Source organism: Drosophila serrata, unplaced genomic scaffold, assembly GCF_035046125.1.
Source record: "Drosophila serrata isolate PLE 108 unplaced genomic scaffold, ASM3504612v1 contig_116, whole genome shotgun sequence".
NCBI lineage: Eukaryota > Metazoa > Arthropoda > Insecta > Diptera > Drosophilidae > Drosophila > Drosophila serrata.
Window position 1 is genome coordinate 278,031 of NW_028257014.1, and position 21,841 is coordinate 299,871.

The window sequence follows — 21,841 nt, forward strand, 5'->3', positions numbered from 1 at the left end:
TTTCCTCTTTTTTTGGTTTATTTTGCGTCACGTGCTCCAAACAGTAAACAGAAAAAAATCCCAGAGTCATTGCAAAGCGCAGCATAATTTGTTGGGGGATTTTATTTGCATCCTTGTGACGTCTTTTGGCATGAGCTGGCCCAAAAAGAGAGTCTGGAGGAATAATGATGTTTTTTACAGCTTTTGATAATTAAAATTGATTAGGAAATTCACGCTAAATGCCACTATTCGGGGGAATTCAGAGGGGGATTTCGCAAAATAATTATGGAAGATTAAGTAAGCTTGGAATGAAAATTGTACCCGAGATGAGTGTAGAATACTAACCTACTCATTATAATTAAATAAGTCATTTAACACGATTCCCAACTGATGATGAACTTATAATTCACCCGCAGAGCACACTGGAAAAATAAATAGCAACTTGATTTCATCTGTGATTCATTCGGAAATAAAGAAAAAAAAAATACTGTTGGTGAGTCGAAACTTTTATTTAAAAAATTGTTAAAATATTTATAAAACAATATATAAATAATTAATTTAAGACGGCTTATAATCTCTGAGTTCTCAAGGGAATATTCCCGAATTTATTTCTTCTGCGTCACATTCCTAAATCAAATGAAGAATATATTTGAAATCTTCCAAAGGGGGACTCACGGACCTTGGGCAGGACTCCTTCCTCCTTCTCGTGGGTTCCTGCTGACGCTGCCAGTGCAACTTTATATTTAGCTTATCGCCGATTTTAACGACTTTGCCTTACTTACCCGTCAATATGTGGAACCAAAGCCAAAACATTTCCGAGGCGTGATCCACGCACTGTACCGAAAATAAACGCCAAACTTAATCACCGAACGAGCCCCCAAAAAGCGATGATCGGTAAAAAGTAGCTTTTCGCAGATATGCACCAGAGTGTATATTTTCATTATTATCACATTGTGTCATTAACAATCCAAACCCGCAACGAACTAAACCAGTTTGTTGCACCTTGTCCTACACAAAGAAAGTTAAAATTAAAAATTAAAAGCGCCCAAAAGAAGCGCGGAAGATTTTTGCAGTATTCGAATTTATATATTTACATTTATTAACATATGTATTATACGGCCCTTTAATTGGTGCGAGTGACGGGCCCACTTGAAATGGTTTTTCACTTGACCCGATTAGCCAGGGAACTCGTCGATTCGTCCCCTCCCTTCGGTCAGTTCAAAAATCAATAGACACCTGCCGCTGACAGGTGAGAGGTCGCCAGGGAACACAAAAACCGAAAACCAAAGCCCTCACACACCAGCTTTTCCATACCTCGAGTGGTTGTCACTGTTTTTGATGTGCGGAAAGTCCGAGCGAGAGCGACAGATTTGTAAATCACACGAAATTCTGCTTAAAGAGGTGGATTCCCTCGCTGCAGTTGGCAATTAATTTAAATGCGAGCCCGAAGGAGTCACCACCGAACACTTGCTAATTGATGGCCTGCTGGTCTGTGCCACAAAATCCAGTTCTGACGCGGCCTGGTCTTCCCCAGACGCACTTGCGTCAAGTCCGAATGCCGCTGCCTACAACTCTCGCGACTATCTGAGTCATGGCCGCCCGTCAGTCGCAAGATACTTTCAAAAAGTGCAAAAAACAAACAAAAACAGGTGGTTATTTTTCCCAGTTACATGGGGTTTTTTGAGCGGCGTGCCAGCATTCTGATTCTGCTCTGGCACTTTGTGCTAATTTCCAAACCGGAAATACTGCGGTCTATTTATGCACAGCAAAAAAAAGGTTCAATCATAAATTATAAATTTAATAACTAAGCCAAAAAATCATTTATTCCGTGTTTGTTTTTAATAGGTAAATAAATCTGCATACCTATAATTTGTATCAATTTTTTAGAATGTCAACTATGCAAAAACCTGTTATAAAATTTTGAAAAAAATTATCAAAATTTTATTTCTTTCCTAGATGCCTAGAAAGAATCGCTTGTAGATGCTGATCAAGAATATATATGGTTTATAGGGTCGGAAATGACTCCTTCACTGCGTTTTTTGCTTCTGTCTGAGAATATAATACCTTGCAGGGGTATAAATATTCGCATTCTATAGGTAGATATTTATATGACGATTTTTCTATAACCCACAGCTTAAAAATCTCATAACTGAGCCAAAAAAGCATTCATTTCGATTCGGAAAGTTTTTCTGTGCTAGGTTTTAACAGGTTAATAAATCTGCATACTTAAATTAAATTTTTAAAATATTACAATTTTTGTCAAAATTTCACAATGTCAACTATGCGAAAACCTGTTATAAAATTTTGAAAAAAATTATAAAATTTTTTTGTCTTCCCTAGAGGTGTAGAAAGATTCGCCTGTTGATGCTGATCAAGAATATATATGGTTTGTAGGGTCGGAAATGAGTTCTTCACGGCGTTTCAAGCTTCAGACTAGAATTAGAGTTCCCAGCAAAGGCAGACTAATGTCTAGATTTTTGTCTTAACATTTTTTTTTCAGTGTCGTAGTGAAGACATCTCCAATGTCTCTGGGTTTTTGTGTCTGATTTGCATAATTCTGCGCTCTGTTTATTTCCTAGGAAACGTTCTATATAGATTTTCACAATGGTAAGCAATAGCTTAGCCGATGATTTGACAAAATGTTGCTGTTTGGGTTTTCGGTTTCTTTCTGAATCAAAACGGGTTTCCCCCAAAACCAAAAAAAAAGCAACAACTGATTTAAAAAATAAACAAATAGTTTTAAGCATAACACACTTAATATACTCCATTTATCGCCCAGTTATAAGCTTCTGTTCCTTTTGAGAGGGGTTTTATGGAAATTCAACCCAAAGAGTTCTTGTCAAGGCGACAAGCATTTTAAGCCAATTTGCCCGGCCCGAAATGAAGGTTAATAATTACTTTCTAAGGCATTTTATGTGCTTGATTCCGAGGCGTTAGTTATGCCCGTAGTTAGGTGTTTAGTTAAGCTCCTGTGTGTGCGGCGGCTGTATTAGCATAAATTACGAGTCAAGCGAGCAGCTGCCCATAAAAACAAGTAACAATTTCATTAGACCAGCTGGCTGGCTGGCTAGCGATGATGTTTAGATACCAACAAACAGCACTTTCAATGCTTAACGAGGGTGAAAAGTGGCGACTAATTAGCGTCAAGTGTCAAGTCGAGAGACGCGACAAGTGTGGGGTGAGCTCATTTGTTTGCCGCGCTGTTTGCTTCGCTTTTGCATTTTATGTAATGCAATATTTAATCAACGGCCACATTGCATTCTAAAATTAAATTTAAATCCCTCGCCGCCTTACTTTGCGGCGCGTGCACGAAAATTCCATTGAACTTGAGGCTGTGCTCGGGCAGTTGCTCGGCAGCGCCACCTGTGCAGGAAGTGGCTAAAGTTGGACGCTTAAGTTCGTCGCTTAAGTCTTTTGATTATGTCGGAAACGCTCGGCGCTCAAATATGAAATAATGTGCGACGCGGCGTTCGCATTATTATCTTGTAAATGGCAATGTAAATTTTCAGCGTCTACGTGATCAGCGACCCCAGCAGCAACGGCCGCTACATAATCCTCTTAGGCTCTAAATGCCCCCCATTATTAATCATCAAAGTGTGGCCAAACATGGTGGTGATTTGTAATGATAATTATCTAATATCTGGCAGATGACAGGGCGATATCTGGGGAGTAACTAACGATAACTAACGCAACTATTGCCAATTGTATAATCGCTCAATCAAAGGCCAAGTTCAAACCGCACCCCCTCCATAAAGCATTGTCTTAATGGCTAACCACAATCATATTGACAACTAAGGCCGGCGCAACTCCAAAAACCAAACAAAAAGCAAGAGGGAACAAATCAGAGACAAAGGTTCAATGAACGCACCGAAGGGAGCGCTATTTTTAAGTTCGATTTAATTTGATTTGTTTGCATTAATTGCCCCAAACCGGGGATATCTTTCTCCCCGCCAGTTGATTCACAAACGGAAGGCATTCTTGCGAGCAAGGCTTCGTAATTTAAATTTAGAAAGTAAAAGGTATATGTATTATTATTATGTTATGTGTGATAAACAAATGGTGACCGTCTGACTCAACGCGACTCGACGCCAAACAGATTGCATGCTATTTGCACATTTTCCTTGATTTACAACTGCGAACACGAAATCAATAAAAGTCAATTCTAACGTGGCCATTACGAATGTAATGCAGTAATTACACGAACATAGCCAAGACGCTGATTATTATATAATGCCCTAAAGAGCCAATCGTGAATTGGTATTTAATTGTTTATTAATTGGCCATATTATTGTTCTTCTAAGGCCCTAATAATAGGTTATAAAAGGGTCTAACGTTCATATTCAATAGGGAATTTCAGGAAGCTTTTTAGTAGCATTAATACTTGGAATATAATAATTTATAATAGAGAGTAACGAATTTCCTAATCGGTGCCATAAAAATAATCTTTCATTAAAAGACAATACTATGGAACCCAAAACAAGGCTTAGAAATAATTTAGAAATGATTATTTTCTAACAAATTTAAGAATATAGAACCTTAAAATTCGTTTAAAAAACTATATAAAATATTTTTTGAACAACCTAATTTAAAAATGTCTTAAAATAACATCAATTAGCTGATATACCCCTCAAAAAGTATTGCTTATAAAATGAATATAGAATGCCTTAAAGCCATAGCAACAATTACGAGTGGAACTTGCATAAATTGAATGACCTTTTTGGTCAAAACAACGTAACGACGACGCACAATATTGTTTTAATTTTTTCAACATTTTTTTTTACGCTCTTCCAACATGATTATAATATTATTATTATTATTAACTAGCTCAGGCTCGCTTGTAAATTATACAACACATAAATTTAAAGCCGGAGGCTATTTTAGAAGGAAAATCGCAGCGTGACTAAACACAATGACGTTCCCTGTGCAGCTGCCACCCCTTTTTTCGAACAATTAGAATATACTGAATATTCGAAATATCTAAAATTCCCAAAGCCCCCAGCAAATGGTTTGCGTGTCAATAACATTGCAAGAATTTCGCGAATACAAAATTATAACAATCGTTACGCAACTGCCGGCATTTAATTAACAAATTGCAATTTAAATATTCTCGAATTTATTATGCACACTTGCATTTCATTATTAAAAAATTTAAATGTTTGTGCCGGTTTGACTGGACTTGGTGGTTGTTGTTGTTGTATTTTTGGGTCCGTGTGTATGTTTGCTTTAATTTCCATAAATTTTCAAATTGGTTCGATCGACCGAAGCCCGGCTCCGGCTGGTGAATAAACCAATTAACATGCACAATAATTGTTATAAATAATAATAAATAAACTTCGTATCGAACCGGATGAAAAGCCAGCAAACAAAGTCGCTCTTGGATCATTAATCACAAGAACTTGGCTTCGCTTATATATAGAATATATCTATAGAACCATGACTCAAAGAGGCCATGTCATATCTTTGATATAGATTACGACTTTATAATGGGTGTTGAAAAGCAATGTAATAGCTCCGATTCGCTCCGCACAGCTAATTGCCGGATAAACCCAAGCTGCCGACCAAGAAGAGCAGGGCATTGGATCTGGTTCTGAGTCACGCACCGCGTTTTGGGTTAAGATTTTTATATTTAATTAGCGGCAATGTTCGCGGTAATTGGGTGTTTTTCCTTAACCTGCTTTGCACCGCGTCATCGTCCGAGTCTTGACCTCTCACCGGGGAACTTGCCCTGTCCCCAGACCGATCGGCCAGATGCCGGAGATTCCAGGGATACCTGAGAAAGCCCCTCTCCAGCTACAGTTACAGCCACATGCCACCACTCCAAAGACAATGTTGTAATCGTAATTGTAATCGCCCCGGCAAATGATTATTAAAGCTGATCAATTGCTTTCGAAAGCAGAGGCATTAGCAACACGCTTCCCGACTTCGTGCCGTTCTAGGAGACCAGCACACACAGATGATCGATGGAGCTGCACAGCTGTCTGCAATTGCAGTATCTGGGAATTGGAATGGGCAACTGGGAACACACCGGCGAACGACGACGGAGACGGACGACGGACGACTCGCCGGCCAGCTGGTGAAGGGCAGTAGAAATCCGCACTTGACTTGGCCTGCAATTGTATGCAAATGAACGCGTGCCGTGTCGAGAGCGCCTCGCGATAATTGCATAATAATTGCTAACAATATAAACATTGGGTTCTTCGTATGATTTTTTTTTTTTTTTTTTAGTTTTTGTTCTTTTTCGTACAATATGCAATAGAATTCTTTATTGTTATTTACTCGCTGCTGCGCTGTCGCTGTGGCCTATACATACAGATTTATGTATAATGTGCACTCGCTGCACTTACTGCATATAATATATATGTTTTGTGTTGTATATATATTCATTATTAATATAATATTTTAGCTTGTGGTTCTTTAAATATGTTTGTTGCTGCTCTTTATGCTCTAGGTACACCGCTTTTTCTCGTCACTTCTCACTTCGTCTCGTCGGTTTTTCTATTTACGGTTTTTATGTTTACACGTTTCTCTTAATGAAAATTTAAAATGTACGTTTGCAAAACGAAAGCTTTAACAACTTAGATGAATACAGGGCTGTTTTTGTTTATTGTTTTCACTATATAATAAATATATATATATATGTATACTATTATTATTCTTATGGGCTCGCGGTTTATGCGTTACTCGTTACTTCTGTTCTGTTCTTTTTACTTCATTTTAATAGCGACTAAGACACTTTTTCTTTCATATATTCCATAATTTTCAATTGTTCTGCTTGTTCAATCGTTCGATTTTTACACTTTTTAAAGCTACAACTTGAGATGTGTGTAAAAACGCAGGGTTTTTACCTGTCTGTACAGCAAATTGTTCTTGGGATCTTGTGGGATGGGGATTGTTACGGGTAGGGATCGGTATTAAAGGTTATATGAGGCGGAATGTTGTACATTTGCATTGGTTTATTATTTTACTTGCTGTAGCGGGGGTTTTAAGGCTTAATGCTAGGACCGTACTGTTTACTTAGCATATTTAACAAAAGTTTATACATCTGCTTGGCGTCCCTACAAACTAAAATTGTATCCTCACTTCGTGTGTGTTCTTTTTGCTTAATCTTTAGTTATGTGTGTTGCGAATCTCTTTGATTAGTTGGATTAATAAATATTTCAACAAATTGTCCGCAGCACGAATCGATAATAATTAATTATTAGTAATCATAGTAATAGTAAAAACTAATAACTAATAATCGTAGTTCATTTACACACACGCGTCCTATGGTAGTTACCGAGTTAAATTCTTGAAAATAAACTAAAATCTAATTATAGTCAGAGCAATTCTTTGAATTTCTTGCATTTTCTGTATGGTTTCTTATTCATATTCTTTTTGTTAAGCTTTAAAAACAAATTAAGTTCAATTAAATATAAATTAGAGGCCTAATTAGCTACACCGATTAAAAGTAATTGTCATTAACAGCGAAGGCTTTAAACCTAGAGACTATGTGACTAAAAAAATACAAACTAAAGACCAACAAACTCTGCTAGGAGGCAACTGCAGTCACAAAAGGAAACACACATTGCACAAAAATAAAAGAAAATGAATTGTGAGAAATAAAAATGAAAAAATAGTAATATTTTTAAATGAAAATCGATAGGGTGAGGCAGTGGAATTCGAGTCTTGCCAGGGAATATCAAATAGTCAGTACAACACACATCCTGCGTTCAAAGAAATCAAGAAATAGCTTATGTAGGAAGCCTTTTAAAAGCTTTTTAAACTTTCGACCTCCAACTAAAAAAGATTCTTCAAGAAAATCCCAGCTAAATTTTTCAAAATTAAAACTAAAATTATGCCATCTTTTTGGGGTACCATTTTGCTTGCGTGATTTGAAACCTTTTCTCACCCTGTTGACCCTTCATCGCTGTGTGGCTGCTGCTGAAGCTCCAGATGCTGCTCCTGATCCCGAACTTGTTCCAGTTGCCGCCCCCGTCAGGTCGTCCCCTTGGAGATCCACGTTGGCGGCACTGGCGTACTGCTAAAACCATGATTGCCGGTTAATATCGTACGGCTTCGGCATGCCCAGTGTGGCCCGTTGGTACGCGGATGGCGGCGGCGGCGGTTGTCCATATCCGGCGGCAGCCGCCGCCGCTGCCGGCCCGCTCAGCAGACTCTGGTTGAAGATCATCCGTGTGTGAAAGTCATCGCGTCGCAGGTACTGCTGGTATAACTGCGAATTGGGATCGGCGAAGGGATAGGCCGCTGCAGCGGCAGCTGCACGCGTCGAGGGGTGAGCCGCAGCCGCCGCCGCCAGGAAGGGATACGAACCGGCGGCCGAGTTCAAGGGATTTTGTCCGCTCTTGTCTCCGGCATTGCTAACGGGATTTCCAGCCGCTCCGCTATGCGCCGGCGCCGGTGGCATATAGTACGGATTGGGGGCGTCTCGGAACTGATCCAGATAGCTGCTAGCAGCCGCTGCAGCCGACTGATCGCCATAGAGGCCGAGGGCTCCGGGAGTGGGCGCAAAGTTGAAGGCGCTGCCCGGCACAATGCCGCCGCTGCCACCGCTGCCCGTTGAAGTCTTCAACGAGATGGCAGCTGCAGCATCGGCCGCTGCCGTCGTCTGGTTGCTGCTGTTGCTGCTCCCGCCGGCGGTGGCCGATCCGGGCGAAGACACTCCGCCAGATTTGAGGCCCGCATACAGCTGGAAGCCCTGGTGCAGCGCCTGCGCATGGGCCTGCAGTTGATTATTGGTGGCAGCAGCTGCTGCTGCTGCCGAAACGGAGGCTGCCGTCTGCGCCATATTGTACTGCGGCATTGGTTGGTGTTGCTGTTGCTGTTGTGCAGGCACCTGTTGTTGCTGCTGCTGCTGCACTTGTTGCTGCTGTTGCTGCACCTGTTGCTGTTGTTGCTGCTGCTGCTTGACGGCCGCTGCCACCGCTTCTGCTGCAATTGTGGCTGCCTTCTTTTTCCTTCCCCTCTTCGCTGGCGCCTTGACTTCTGCTGCAGCTACTGCTGCCGATTGCTGGTGTTGTTGCTGCTGCTGCTGCTGTTGTTGCTGTTGTTGCTGTTGCTGGTGTGCGGGATTGTTGTTGCCTGGAACATAGTTCCCAGGCAATTGCTGCGCCGGATTGCCATATGCTGTGGCCGCTGAGCTCGAGGCACTGTACATGTGCGCCGCCGGCGGCATAGATTTGTCGAAATAGTTGCCGGCATAGCCCAGCATGGATTGCATCAGGGGATTGCTGTAGGTTTGAGGCGGCGGCGGCGTGGGCTTGTTGTAGGCGGCCAAGTGATGCGTCTGACTGAGATGATGCTGGTGGTGCATCATATTGCTGCTGGCATCGCTCACAGCAGCAGGAAGAGCGGCTTGTTGTGACGCCGCTGGTTTGTCCGGCACTGAGGACTGCTGTTGCTGAGAGGTGTAGTTATGCTGTTGCTGGTAGTTAAGTTGCTGCGGTTGCTGCTGCTGTTGCAGTGGCAACTTCTGGGCCTGAGCTTGCTGCTGTTGCTGGTAGTTTTGATTATGGGGCGTCTGCAGTTGTGTGAGATGTGGCTGCTGTTGTGCCTGTTGCTGCTGTTGTTGTTGTTGCTGCTGCTGTTGTTGCTGTTGCTGCTGCTGCTGTTGATTTGTCTGCTGCTTGTTGCTGCTGGCCTGTGGCCCTGCTTGCTGCTGGTGCTGCAACTGGCAACTATTATCCTTGGCAAATTCCTTGGGAAAACCCATGGCCGCCGCCCTGTTATACATCTCGAAGGCTTTATCGGGTGCTATGTTGCCTATGGGCTTGCCAAAGGCCATTGAACCCAGAAAGCTATTAAACATTTGCTGTTGTTTATTGATCAGCGTTTGCGCTTGGCTCTGAGCTGTTTGCTGCAGCTGTTGCAACTGCGGTTGCTGTTGCAAGTGGGGCTGTTGTGCTGGTGTCTCTTCTATCTTTGCCATTTTATTAGCCGCTGCATTGCCACTGTAATCCATGCCCATGTCCTCGCCGGGTCTCTTGAGGGGATTTATCAGAGTGTCCGTCTTTGGAGGTTGCTGCATTTGATGCTGCATAAAGGTGGCCATATCGCTGCCATAGCTGGGCGGCACTATCTTCTGCTGTTGCTGTTGTGACTGTGTATCCACAGCATCTGCTGCTGCCGCTGCACTGGCGGCTGCATTTGTTGACTGATATTGCGCATACGTTGGATACTTAGGCTTCAGCTGCTGCTGCACCTGTTGCTGCTGCTGCTGCTGCTGTTGCTGCGTCTGCAGCTGCTGTTGTTGGGGTGTTGCTTGTAGTTGTTGCTGCTGCGCTGGCTGCAGTTGTGGCTGCTGTTGCTGCTGCTGACCAGCTTGCTGCGACGCCTGATTTGCCGTATTTGCAATGCTCGGTGGCAACAGGCTGCGGTTGAGGCTCCAGTCATTATTCGGCTTGGCGATGGAGGCAGCTGTCGAAGCAGCGCCAGCCGTGGGCAGTGGATTAATCAGAGTGGCAGGATTATACAAGGACCGCTGCTGATGTTGCTGATAATTATCGTGGGTGGCGGGACCATAGCCATTGTTACTCAGGCCAGCCGTTGAGGCTACGGAACCTGTGGAAGCCTGTTGCACTGGCGGCACCACAGGAGGCTGAACCTGCTGCTGCTGCTGCGCCTGAGGTTGCTGGTAAGGCGACAGCACGGGCTGCTGGTACGGCGAATGCTGCTGCTCTGCGGGGGAATGCGCCAACGGTGTCGGCGGCTGCGTGGCCGCCGAGGATGCCGGTGATGGTATGGGACTGTGGGCCTGCTGGTGGGCCGCCGGACTGTGCGAGGAAGGCTGAGAGGGCTGCTGTTGCTGCTGCTGCGCAGCCGGCGGATGATATGGCGAGTGCTGCTGATTATGATACGGCGACTGGCCATGGTAGGGTGATGGCTGCGTCGACTGCGATGACTGCTGGGGCGTAGTGTACGGCGAGCTCTGGGGTTGCTGGTACGGCGAATGCGGATTCGGCGTGCTCGGACTCATCGAGGAGTTGTAGTCCGATTCCTGGGATCGCGGCTGCTTGTATTGGTCGTAAATGGGAAGCGGGGATGTGGAAGAGTAAGCGGGTGTCTTGGAAGCCTCAGAGCCCGAAGGATTGTAGCTATTCCCACCGCCATAGGGTGAAGTTCCGCTCAGGTCCGGGGTGGATACGTTCGGTGAGGAGGCGGAGGAATAAATGTGCTGAGAATACTGTGGATACGGCGAGTTCATCTCCCTCGGACTGCAGCTCTTGTCCGGACTGCTCTTTGTCGTCGTGTCCTGGTAGAAGCCCACCTTGATGGCTCCATTCAGGGGATAAGGCGACGCCGGCTTTCCCATGTCATCGTTAGGCTTGGGCGATACCATTATGGGGGATGCACCTATGGGGGAGGCTCCAATGGGTGAGGTGTATGAGCCGGCAGCGTAGGATCCATAGCGTTCATCGATGGCTATTCGCGGTGAGTCTGGATCCTGGCTAAAGGAACTGCGCTCAGAGTTTGTGCTGCCGGTGCTCGGCTTCCTCGGACGCATCACCGTGGGCAGAGAAAAGTTGTCCCCGGCGGGGGAATGAGCTGGCGGAGCCACCTTGGCCTCACCCGGCAGCAGATCCTGCTGCTGATGTTGAAGCGGATGCTGCTTTGGCTCCTCCTCCTCTGACTTCTTGCTAACCTTGGGACCGCCGAAAGCCTGCAGCCAGGCGCTCAGATCGGGCTTCTTCTTTTGCTGACTGGCAGCATCGGCCTTGGCTGCCTCCGCCGCCGCCTTCCCAGCTTTGCTAAGCTCGAGAAGAGCTTCAAATGGCTTGGGCGGTCCTCCCTCTTTGCTGGGCGTTGTGGGTGGTGTCGAGGTCTCCTCAGTTTTGGTTTCCTCCGTGGGCACGCCCTCGTCTTCGTCTGTGGGCTTATTCCGGGCCAGTTCCTCAAGTGTTTTGCCGAGAGCAAAGTCCTGGGTCTTGATCACGGTGCCCAGACTGAGTTTCGGTGCTCCGTCGCAGGTTTCTGTGATCAAGGCATTCTTCAGCTCCTTGGCCTTAGCGGCCACTGGGTTTGTGCCTGTGAGTGTATCACTAGTTTCCTCTGTTGACTTGCCAGCGGCCACATTTTGAATGAGATTTCCCTTGGCTTTGCCCGGTTGCAGCCGTTCGATGGTCCTCATCACATTTGCCTTGGCCTTAACCTGCTGCGCCTGAGCAGCCTGAACCGCCGCCTGCTTCTCCTTGAGGGACTTGCGCTTGGCCTCCTTGGCCAGCTGCTGCTTAATGTGAGGGGGAGGTGGAGGATTCAGCAGCAGCTGCGTGGTGCTCGGCTCCTTGGGCTTCGCTGGCGGCTGAGGCACAGGCAAGCACGGCAGGACCGCGGGCAGGGGAGCCGTAACACCAACGGGCAAAGGCGTGGGCATTGAGTTGTTGGAGCAATTCGAACTGGAGGCCGCTGTGGCGGAAGTGCTGCCTATGGAGTTGCCCGAGTGCATCGAGTGCGGAGGAGTGCCGCAGCTGCTGCTCACACTGCTCGCCGTGGGGGCCACGGATTCCGATTCGGACTTACTGGCGGCTGCTGTCGCTTCTTTTGGTTCACTGACCAGCTCGTTCAAAGCCTCCGCCAGCTTCGTCGGCACCAATTCCGCCTTGGGAGCGGCCAAGGCCACGGGACGGCGGAAATCCGCCGCATCCAGTTTGCTTCCGATACCCGAATCAAAGTCGTCGAGTAGATTGTAGCGCGAGGGCGAGTTGCTGGCTGAACTAAACTCCGTGAAGCGGGGCGTGTGCTCCAGCCAGCGATTGATGTCCTTGAGGGTCTGCTCCGTCTCCACATCCAATGCCTCGAGATTGGTGTTGTTGCTGTTGGTGGATTGCGCTTGGCCCGCCTTTTGTGCTGCCGCCTTCTTGCCGGCAGTGGTTTTCTTGCCGGAGCCTTTGTCGCCGCTGGGCTTATCCGCTGGCTTCGGGGGCGGCGGCATTTGCTTGTCTGGTCTTTTCTTGGCTGTAGTCTTGCCAGGCGTCTCCTTTACCCTGGTTGTGGATGATGAGAGAGGGGCGGGCGGGGTAGAAACCTCCTCCTTCTTGCTCGTCTCGGCAAGCTCTACCGGAGCCGGAGACTTCTCCTTTGCTGGCTTTTCTATTTTCTCCCTTGGAGGCTCTTCCTTCTTCTTTGACTTGGTCTCCGTGTGCTTCTCTGACTCTGCCTTGCCCGCCTTTTCAGTCTTCTCTTGCTTCTCTACGTCCTTGCTTCGCTTTTGGTCTTTGCTCTTCCGGCCGCGCTTGTGAACCTCCGGAGGATCGGGATCCCTCTTGGCCGAGGTCTTCTTGGTGCTCTCCCTTCCGCTCTTGGTGCTGGCTGGCTTTGAGTCCTCGGAGGGGGCTATCGAGTTGGAGGCACTGGAGCCACTCTGGGCGGCACGACTGCGTCGAAACTTGATCACATCGTACTTGTCCATGAAGGGCAGCAGCATCTCCAGTTCGGCCTGCTCGGCCGCGGCAGCAGCGGCGGCGGCGGACAAGGCGGACTCCTCTTTACTCTTCTTGTGCTTCGTGCTGCGGGACTTTTCTTTGTCCTTGTCCTTATCCCGGCCCTTTTTCTCTTTGTCCTTCTTTGAGCTCTCCCCTTTCCTCCCCTTTTTCGTCACCGGCGGACGCTCTTGAGAGCTGGCCCTACTGCTGCTCAGGGATTTAAAGTCCCCGTCAGACTCGCGGCCAGATCGCTCCTCCATCTCTGCGTTCTCATCCTTATGATGTCGGGAACTTAGTTTGGTGGTCTCCGCGGTGGGCACCTTTTTCACGGTGGTCAGCAGCTCGGAGAGATCATCGTTAAGGGCACTTTTCGAGTATTTCTTGTGGAGATCAACCTTGAAGGGGGACATGCTGCGCGAACGCGAGCCGTCCTCGTCCTCATCCTCATCATCGTCGTCTTCGCCCGCAGCGCGTCTCGTGTCCTCCTCATCTTCGTCTTCTTCCAGCTCGGCGGCGGATTCGGCCAAGGCAGCCGCTGCTGTCGGCGGCAACAGCTGCTCTGTGGACTGCTCGGCGCGTCCGCTCTTGTTACTTCCCTTACCCTTCACTTGTCGCTTGACGGGCGTGGGCGTCTTAACTTTGGATTCCGCAGGCACCGACTTCTTTTTCTGCGCCGCTATAGTCCGAGCTGTGGGCGGTTTGGGGAGGGACTTGACCTTGGCTTTGGCCAGCGATAAGTGCTCATCATCGCTGGAGTTGTCGCTCTCGTGGCTGTCGCTGCCTTCCGCCGATTCGGGTTCCGTTTCGGGCGCTTCCATCTTCTTGGCCCCTTTTTTGGTCTTGTGCAGCTGTGGCTGCTTACCGGGCTTACCCGCGGACTTGTCGCTCTTGACCTTGCGTCCCCTCTTATTTGTTGCGGGTTCCTTGTCCTTCTCTTTCTCTTTTTCCTTCTCCTTCTCCTTTTCCTTCTCCTTTTCTTTTTCCTTCTCCTTTTCCTTGGCCACCTTACTAGCCTTGCTCTTTTTGCTCGGAGGTGGCGGCGGTGGCGTTGGTTCCCTCTCAGGTTCCATGTCCTCATCATCCGTTTCGGGCTCTGCCTTGCTCTTGTTTTTCTTTTTGCGCCGTTTGTCCTTTTCCTTGCGCTTACGCTTTTGGGCTTTCTGCATGGCCTCCTCTTCGATCTCGCTGCGCTCTTCAGCGCTGCTCTCCTGACGTCCCCCCATCGTCGCTGCATCCTTCTCCGTCTCCTCCTTGGCCTTCTTGCTGAAGTATTTCTCTCGGAAAACGTTCATTTTAGAGTCGGCGGCGGGGTAGCTTAGATTAGGGTCATCGTCCTCGTCATCTGAGAGATTATCAAAGTACTTCTTGGTGGCCTTCTCAAAGGCATCCTGCAGATTATTCACCATTTCCGTGTATTCTATGGAGATAGAAAGGTATCATTAGGGTCTGTGGGGGTTTATATAATTTAATCCGATGTTCTACCATTATTGTGCCCATTGTACAGTCGACAGTTGTTGACGATCAGGCGGAAATCATTCCGAAATTCGCTAAATTTGTGATATTCTCCACTGTCCAGCTTGTCTTCCATCTTGAGCAGGTCCATAGGTCTGTGAAGCAAAATAAATACGATTGATAGAGAATTAAAGAGGTTTAGTGATCATATCTTCATATGCTTTTCTATCTTGGCAAGCAAACTCACCTCCTGATGATGGAATAATAGCGTGGTGCTATATCCTCCTCCACGGGATCCATAAATGGCCAGGCATCGCGATGATTCTTTACGTAGACCAGCACCTTATGCATTCCAATTTGAAGGACTTCCTCCGTTTCGGTAAAGCTAAGAATATTCGCATGATTGGAGGAGTTGTACGTTGAGTTGCTGTTTGTTGTTGGTGTTGATGTGTTTACTGTGTTGCTGTGGTGGTATTGTGATGCAGTTGCTTTGCTTGTTGGTATTGGTGTTGTCGTTGTCGGGTGGGTATTGGTGTTGGAATGGTGGGTTAGGGAGTGGTGCGATTTAGACTTGTGTTTGTTACTGTGGTGAAAGTGATGATGATGTTTATGGTGGGTGTTATGGTGTTGTGAGTGAGAGGTTGTGGTGTTGTGATTGTGATTATTATTATTATTGCTGTTATTATTGTTGTTGTTGTTATTCTGATTATGATTATGATATCCCTGCGACGTTGCGGTCGTTGTCGTTGTTGTTGCTGCCGCCGTTGTTGAGTGGCTGTTGTTGTTATTATTGTTGTTGTGGTGACTGTGGTGCGACGCGTGCTTATGGTTGTTGTTGTTGTTGTTAAGGCTGCTGTTGTTGTTGGTAGTGGTGCTACGTTCTCTACTATTTACAGGGCTACGTTTATCGATATTTTGTTGTTTATTATTTTTTGGATTCGGGTTCGGTTTTTGGTTTATGATCAACAGTCGGAATGTTTGTTTTTTATAGTTTTTTTGGGGTGGGTACAAAAATTTACAATAACAATGATAAATATGTTAATCAATTGATCACATTATATACAATTCGATGGGCGATGTATGGAGTGTATGGAAAGGGCCAGGCATCATGCAAGGGAAACGAACTAAAAGTGACAGCAAAACTAAGGTAGAAGTTCTAAAATTCCAACGCAACTGGTAAGGAATTGGAAAAGAAATAAGCACAGGCTTAAAACAATAAACCAAATCAACAACAATACAAAATCTGAGTTAGCATCATGAACGGTTCGGTTTAAGCATTAAAGATACAATTTAAACCTGTTTGAGTTTTAAGAAACAACTAAATAGTAATAGAATGAATAGAAGAAAACTTAATTCTCTAATACGGAGCAATTAGTTAAGTAAAAGTAACTTAAATTGTATCTTTGTCACGATGCTCACTCATCCAACAAGCAAGCAGAAGCATAAATAACCAAAGAATATATGCCAAGAGTAGTACGGGCAGTAAGTTTGTGTTGTGTCGGGGGGGGGATCGAGATTAAGTCTCTCGTCACTCTCACTTACTCATCGCCACTTTTGTCCGAGTAGGCACCGCTCTGCCGTTCCGCCTTGCTGGAAGAGGACGAGGATGCCGATGACGAGGCAACCTTCTTGGGCTTGCCAGCTTCCGTTTTGTCCACCGCTTTGCTGCTGCTACTGCTTCCGCTTCCGCTGCTATTCAGAACGGCCTTTTGCTTCTTTGAACGAACTGTGCTGGCTGTGGTGCTGCTGCTGCTACTGCTAGTGCCGCTCTGTTCCTGAGCTTGCTGTGGTTGCTGCGTTTCACTGCTTCCTCCAGCCGGTATGAAGATGTTGCCAGTCAGTGAACTGAGCGAATTGTTTGTCTGCCTGCCGGGCAACTTGACATTGGCCGCTGGCGCCATCGAAGAAGACACTATTGCTGGTGGTGGTGGTTCTGCTGCCCGCTGATCCACCTCCTGCTGCTGTTGCTGGTCTTCCTGTTCTGCTTCGCTCTCATGTGCCACCGATGGAGACGGCAGACTAAGGTCGGCGATGCTGGTGGCTACGGCTATTGCCGCCGAATTGGCGTCCAACAATTGCAGTTGCCTGCAAAAGTTCTCCTTGTCCTCGGGACTTAGAGAAGTGTTAGTGGTCGTTGGTGTCTCCTCGGAAGGAGTCTCCTCTTGCTGCTGCTGCGGCTGCTGAGGGCCACTGCGTTGTCGCTTTGGCTGCCCACTATAGTTGCTGCTGCTGCTATTACTGTTGCTGTTGTGATTGTTGTTGTTGTTGTCGTCCTCGCCCTCGTCTGCCTCTGAAGCATGCTTGTGTCGCCGTCGATGATGGTGATGATGTTCGCGATCGCGATGGTGTCGCTTCTTTTGCTTTTTGCCCGACTTTTTCTTCTTATGGTGATGGTGATGATGATGATGGTGGTGGCTATGGTGGCCCTTGCTTTGCGATTTCGGCGTTTGAGGTGAGCGAAAATCGGGATCGGTGGCTGCTACTGCTAATAGTTCTTCTTGATGCTCTTGCTGCTGCTGCTGAACCTCTTGTTGCTCGTCGTGTGGCTGCTCCGCGTCGAGGGCCTCCCCGTCGTCGTCGTTTTCTGGCGAGAGGCAGAAGGTTTCCCTGTGGCACAGAAATTCGCTCGAATTAGTTGTGGTTGTTCGTCTGAGAGAGCTTGCGTAGGTTGAAATACCACTAGCCGTCGATGTGGATTGCGATCTAAAAGAAGAGAACAATAAATACAAAAATCAAATAAATATAATTGGTTATTTTCGTAAAAATTATTATTATTCTCTCTAAAAGCGTTAATGGTTTGATTTTGTAGTGAAATAAAAGAACAAAGGCTATAGAAATGTAATCGAATATCGATCTTCTACCAATAGTGTATTATATCTATTCCAATCATTTTCCTAATTGATAATTTTCTATAACTGATTGGTAACAAATGTACGATATCTTTTCTATAGCTTTTCCATAACTTAGATATCCTACGTTATATCCGTGTCTCTGTATGTGTATGAAATGGGTGCCAAGAACTTAAACTTAACACATAAACTTAAAGCATAAAGAATACTCATATCGAATAGAAATAGAATATCAAAAAGCATGCTTACAGAGTTGTTCTTTTTTTGAAAACGAAATCCAACCAATTCTAAATTATACTTTAGGGGTCAAAACTCAAATTAAGTGCTGATCCTCGTCCCGTTCGCTCATCATCTTTGTTCCGGGAGCTTTGCGTCGATGCTGATTGATAATGATTCTGATTTGTGATGGTTTCCAAACTCAAATTGCAAGCGCAGAAATCATAACAAATTGTACGGCAACTCAAAAGATCAATTGAAAACGTAAATCAAAGATGCTTTTGGTATGCAAGTGTAGGTTGCTGTGTGGGTGAGTTGAGGCCCTTGCCTCCGCCAGCTCTCCCTTAAAATGCGGCACGTGCTAACCGTCTGCGTGTGCGCTGCTGTTGCTGCTGCTGTTGTTGCTGCTGTTGTTGCTGCTGCTGTTGCTGCTGTTGCTGTTGTTGCGTTGGCGGTGCTAGCCAGTGTGCGTTCTGCCGCTCCTGATACAGATTCTCACGCTCTCTTCGCTGGCGCTCTTCCTCCTGGCGTGCTTTTAGCTCCACAAGATTGCGAATGCGACTGGAGTTGCGCACTTGAAGAAGTCTGTAGGGAAGCATTAAGATTGTTAAATAAATTAACTCCTTTGAAGTACAAACTAAAATGTACAACATATCAACTTACTTTCTGCGCCTCAAACGCTCACGCTCCCGAAATAGCTGCGGCAGCTTGGGCAGAAAGTTCTCATCAAGTATTTGGAAGAGTTCGCGCTCCTTGGCGTTCGTCGAGGTCTTAAACTTAGCGGCCAAGTTCTGCCAGTCCTCCTCAGTGAAGCAGATCACCTGCCAGATGGTGCCGTTACTGCCGATGCCCTTGCTACTGCTAGAGGCTCCGCCTGCTGAAGTGGCCGATCCTGATCCGCCTCCTCCACCGCCCGATCCTGATGCTGCGGCCGCTCCACTAGCCTTGTCCTCGCGATATAGACGCGTGCCGTAAAAGTACCAGTAACCCGAATTTTTTGCGTCGTAGCCGAGGGGCTCCACGCGTAAGCTGTCCGCCTCTAGATTGCTGAGAATGACCTGCACATCGGCCGAGTCGAGGCGGAAGTGGCACAGGTCGTGCAGGATGTGCAGGCGCTTGCGCACGGGCAGCGACTGGAAGTCAATGTCCGTGTCGAAGTGGTTCTCGGTCTGGTGCAAACGACACTGTTGGCGCAAGAAGCGGCGCAAGAACATCTGATAGTTGCTGTGTGTGATTTCCTTGGCTACCGACTGTAGCGCATCGCAGCCCTTGAGCAGGCGCACAATTAACTCGGGCACTAGGGCGACCTGATCTTCATCGCTGGTACCATCGGAGAGCAGCGCCGATTCGAGGTCCTGTACAGTGATAGGAAGATTATTGTTTAATATTTCATTTTATACAGAAAGGCTGGGGTTTGGCACTCACCTCGATATCGATGTCGGGCAGATCAAAGGCGGAACTAAACAATGAACAGAAATGCGAAATACACGGTATCTCCCACCATGATTGAATATCTGAAAAGGAAGACATTATTTTTATTCCACATTAAAATTCTTATTCCACTTTTTTTACTCACCCAGTAGGCCAATGAAAGTAGAAACCATTTATGTATGCTTGCTTATTGGAAACGTTGCTCCTCTGCGGGATTTGTGATTTCTTGACTAAAAACAATTTTGGGTGCCTCTTTGGTAGCTCGCTCTGCATGGATTTCGGGGCTGTTTATTTTTTTTTTTTTTTAATAACGAAAATATGCGAATAAGGTTTTTCAGGCGTTAACAAATTAGTTTCAAGTTACACACGAAAGTCCGCCAAATGGCGGCACAAAAAGTGCGAGGCAAACAAAAAAAATGTGTGCAACATGTGTATGTGCGTGCGTTGCTGCTGTTGTTGTTGTTTTCGTGGTTTCTCTCGGAATATTTGGCGGCGCTATATACACAAACATCTGGGCTTTATCACTTATCACAGGCATTGCGATGCACCGCAAAAGCACGCGAGGCGCGTGGCGGAGAAGGGAGTGGGCGGTGATAGTGGGATGGTAGGTCAAAAGAAAGTACACGAGCACCCCTTTCGCGCGCTTATTTTCACGAAGAGAAAATCAAAACAGACAGCCGACAAACGGGGAATGCGAGCGCCAGAGCGGGATGGCAGGAGTGTGGCCGACCAATAGCGGCGCCGCTCACTTTTTCACGTTTGCAGGCCGTCTCGCTCGCTCGTCGTTACTATTTTGACTACACTGCACTCGTTTATTTTGCAATTATAATGTGCAATTTACACGGCTCTTTGGGCTGCTTTTGGCCCAGGGCATCTCACGCGATTGCTGGGGCTGGGCAGGGACTTTCGTGGGGAATTTTGGACGCGGAGCGAGCGATTTGCGATGCGACTACCGAATTCGGAGCATGCGCGCGGGGGATGACGACGGCGCCTGGTGCGCCTTTTTTCTGTCTCTGCCTTCCGCCTGCTGGCCAGTGTGTGTATTTATTTTTATTAATACACGTATATATATTTTTCAGTTACGTGCGAAAATGTCATTTAACTTAAGAGACGCCCATTCCACCGATCAGCGTTGCGCTGCGCTCTTTTATTTCTCCTGCTTTCCCCCTCAATTTCTTTTTTCACACAAACACATTGAGGCACACGCACATTGGCACACACACGCACATTAGAGGCTCCATCTCCATCTGCCTTTAAATATAATTAATTATTTCACAACAAAAGCAGCGGCCGCAGCACATACACAACCGGAGCGAGGGTAAATACTTTGCTAGCACTTTGCAATCCCGTGGGTTCTGGCCGTGGCGCGGATAACTCGAGTTTTCCGTTTTTTGCGCTCCTGGTTAATTTTATTTTCCTTCTGCTAGAGCTGCAAGAACGTCGATGTCACTACCGATATTATTGCGGCAACGAGTACGATAGCAATTGATTGCAATCGATGGCCTAAATTTCGTCAACATTCTGGTGATCGATAGGGATGAGGATGTAGCAGATTTGGTACCACAACATTTAATTTTATTTGGATCCATCCAATATCTAATACATTATAATTTACAAAAATAGATGTTAAAGATAAAAAGATACCATATATATTATATCTACAGTTTTGCAGTTAGGATTTTCCATTCCTACTGCAGCTACATATATGATAAAAGTAAACAATTTTTCGTCCGATTAAATAAACAGTCTATTTAATTCATTACAACTAGTTTATTCAAGTCTACGCCATTAATTTATTAAATAGTAGTTCATTAAGCTCTTCGTTATTTTCTCATATCTCTGCTGCTCCCACCGCAATCGATATATCGATACATAATCTCCAAATTCGTTTTCGTTCGCCATTCGGTTCTGCCTCTTCTCCCCACCCCTTACTTTGCTTCCTTTTCCTCACCCCAGACACCGCGCGACCAGCTGTGAATCTAACCTAACTTTTCGGTCCGCTAACTACATGGTGGCATGCATGTATGTGTTGTTGTTCCACATGCACGTGTGCCTAAGTGTGCGTGCATGTTACCATGTAGGTCGCCATGTATTCTAGAGTAACTACATGACATAAACCGCGGGGAGCGGTGAAGGGCCACCAATTAAAGATTAACCAAAATAATTCGTTATTTCAAAAGCAACTCTGGCGTTTGGGGAGTAGCAAGTATTTTTAAGTTTCTGCATGCCTCTTAAAAGTAGTAAGCCCGCAGTTTGAGTGAATGAACCGCCTCGCCTTGGGGAGTCCCTCCATGTAGGTCTATCTACATGGCGATTCTAGCTTACATGGCGAGACACACTGCGAAACTGGTTTGGGAAGGGTTTCTGCTCTCGAAAAAATGTGTGGTGGTGATTTTACAAAAGCCTCCCCCTAAGAATTTTTTAATTCTGTTTCCATATATTGCAAATATGGGTTATTATTTAATTGTTTCAAGTAGAGTTTTAAAAATATGAGAAGGC

The 21,841-nt window shown here is 46.2% G+C and overlaps 1 protein-coding gene and 1 long non-coding RNA gene across 4 annotated transcripts in view; one reads left to right on the top strand and one right to left on the bottom strand.

Moving 5' to 3' along the window:
* The first annotated feature begins 395 nt into the window (after window positions 1–395).
* The window catches only part of LOC147644679 (uncharacterized), a 140,410-nt gene continuing 118,964 nt past the window's right edge, over window positions 396–21,841 (top strand). Inside the window, exon 1 of the long non-coding RNA XR_015270133.1 lies at window positions 396–472. This is a non-coding gene — a long non-coding RNA (uncharacterized LOC147644679). The remainder of the gene's footprint in view (window positions 473–21,841) is intronic.
* Window positions 6,564–20,835, bottom strand: dikar (CECR2 histone acetyl-lysine reader dikar). 3 transcript variants are annotated; one of them, XM_086825859.1, is made up of 9 exons: window positions 20,646–20,835; window positions 19,488–19,626; window positions 19,337–19,425; window positions 18,575–19,266; window positions 18,278–18,496; window positions 16,389–17,549; window positions 15,094–15,231; window positions 14,877–15,001; window positions 6,564–14,811 (listed from the first exon to the last, which is right to left on the bottom strand). In XM_086825859.1, the coding sequence occupies exons 2-9, from the start codon at window positions 19,513–19,515 to the stop codon at window positions 8,000–8,002; spliced, it is 9,264 nt and encodes a 3,087-aa protein (XP_086681985.1). In that variant the 5' UTR covers window positions 19,516–19,626; window positions 20,646–20,835; the 3' UTR covers window positions 6,564–7,999. The 3 variants fall into 3 exon arrangements, with proteins under 3 accessions (XP_086681985.1, XP_020801676.2, XP_086681984.1); XM_020946017.2 differs by having other exon boundaries at window positions 20,669–20,829; XM_086825858.1 differs by having other exon boundaries at window positions 15,094–15,744; window positions 20,669–20,829.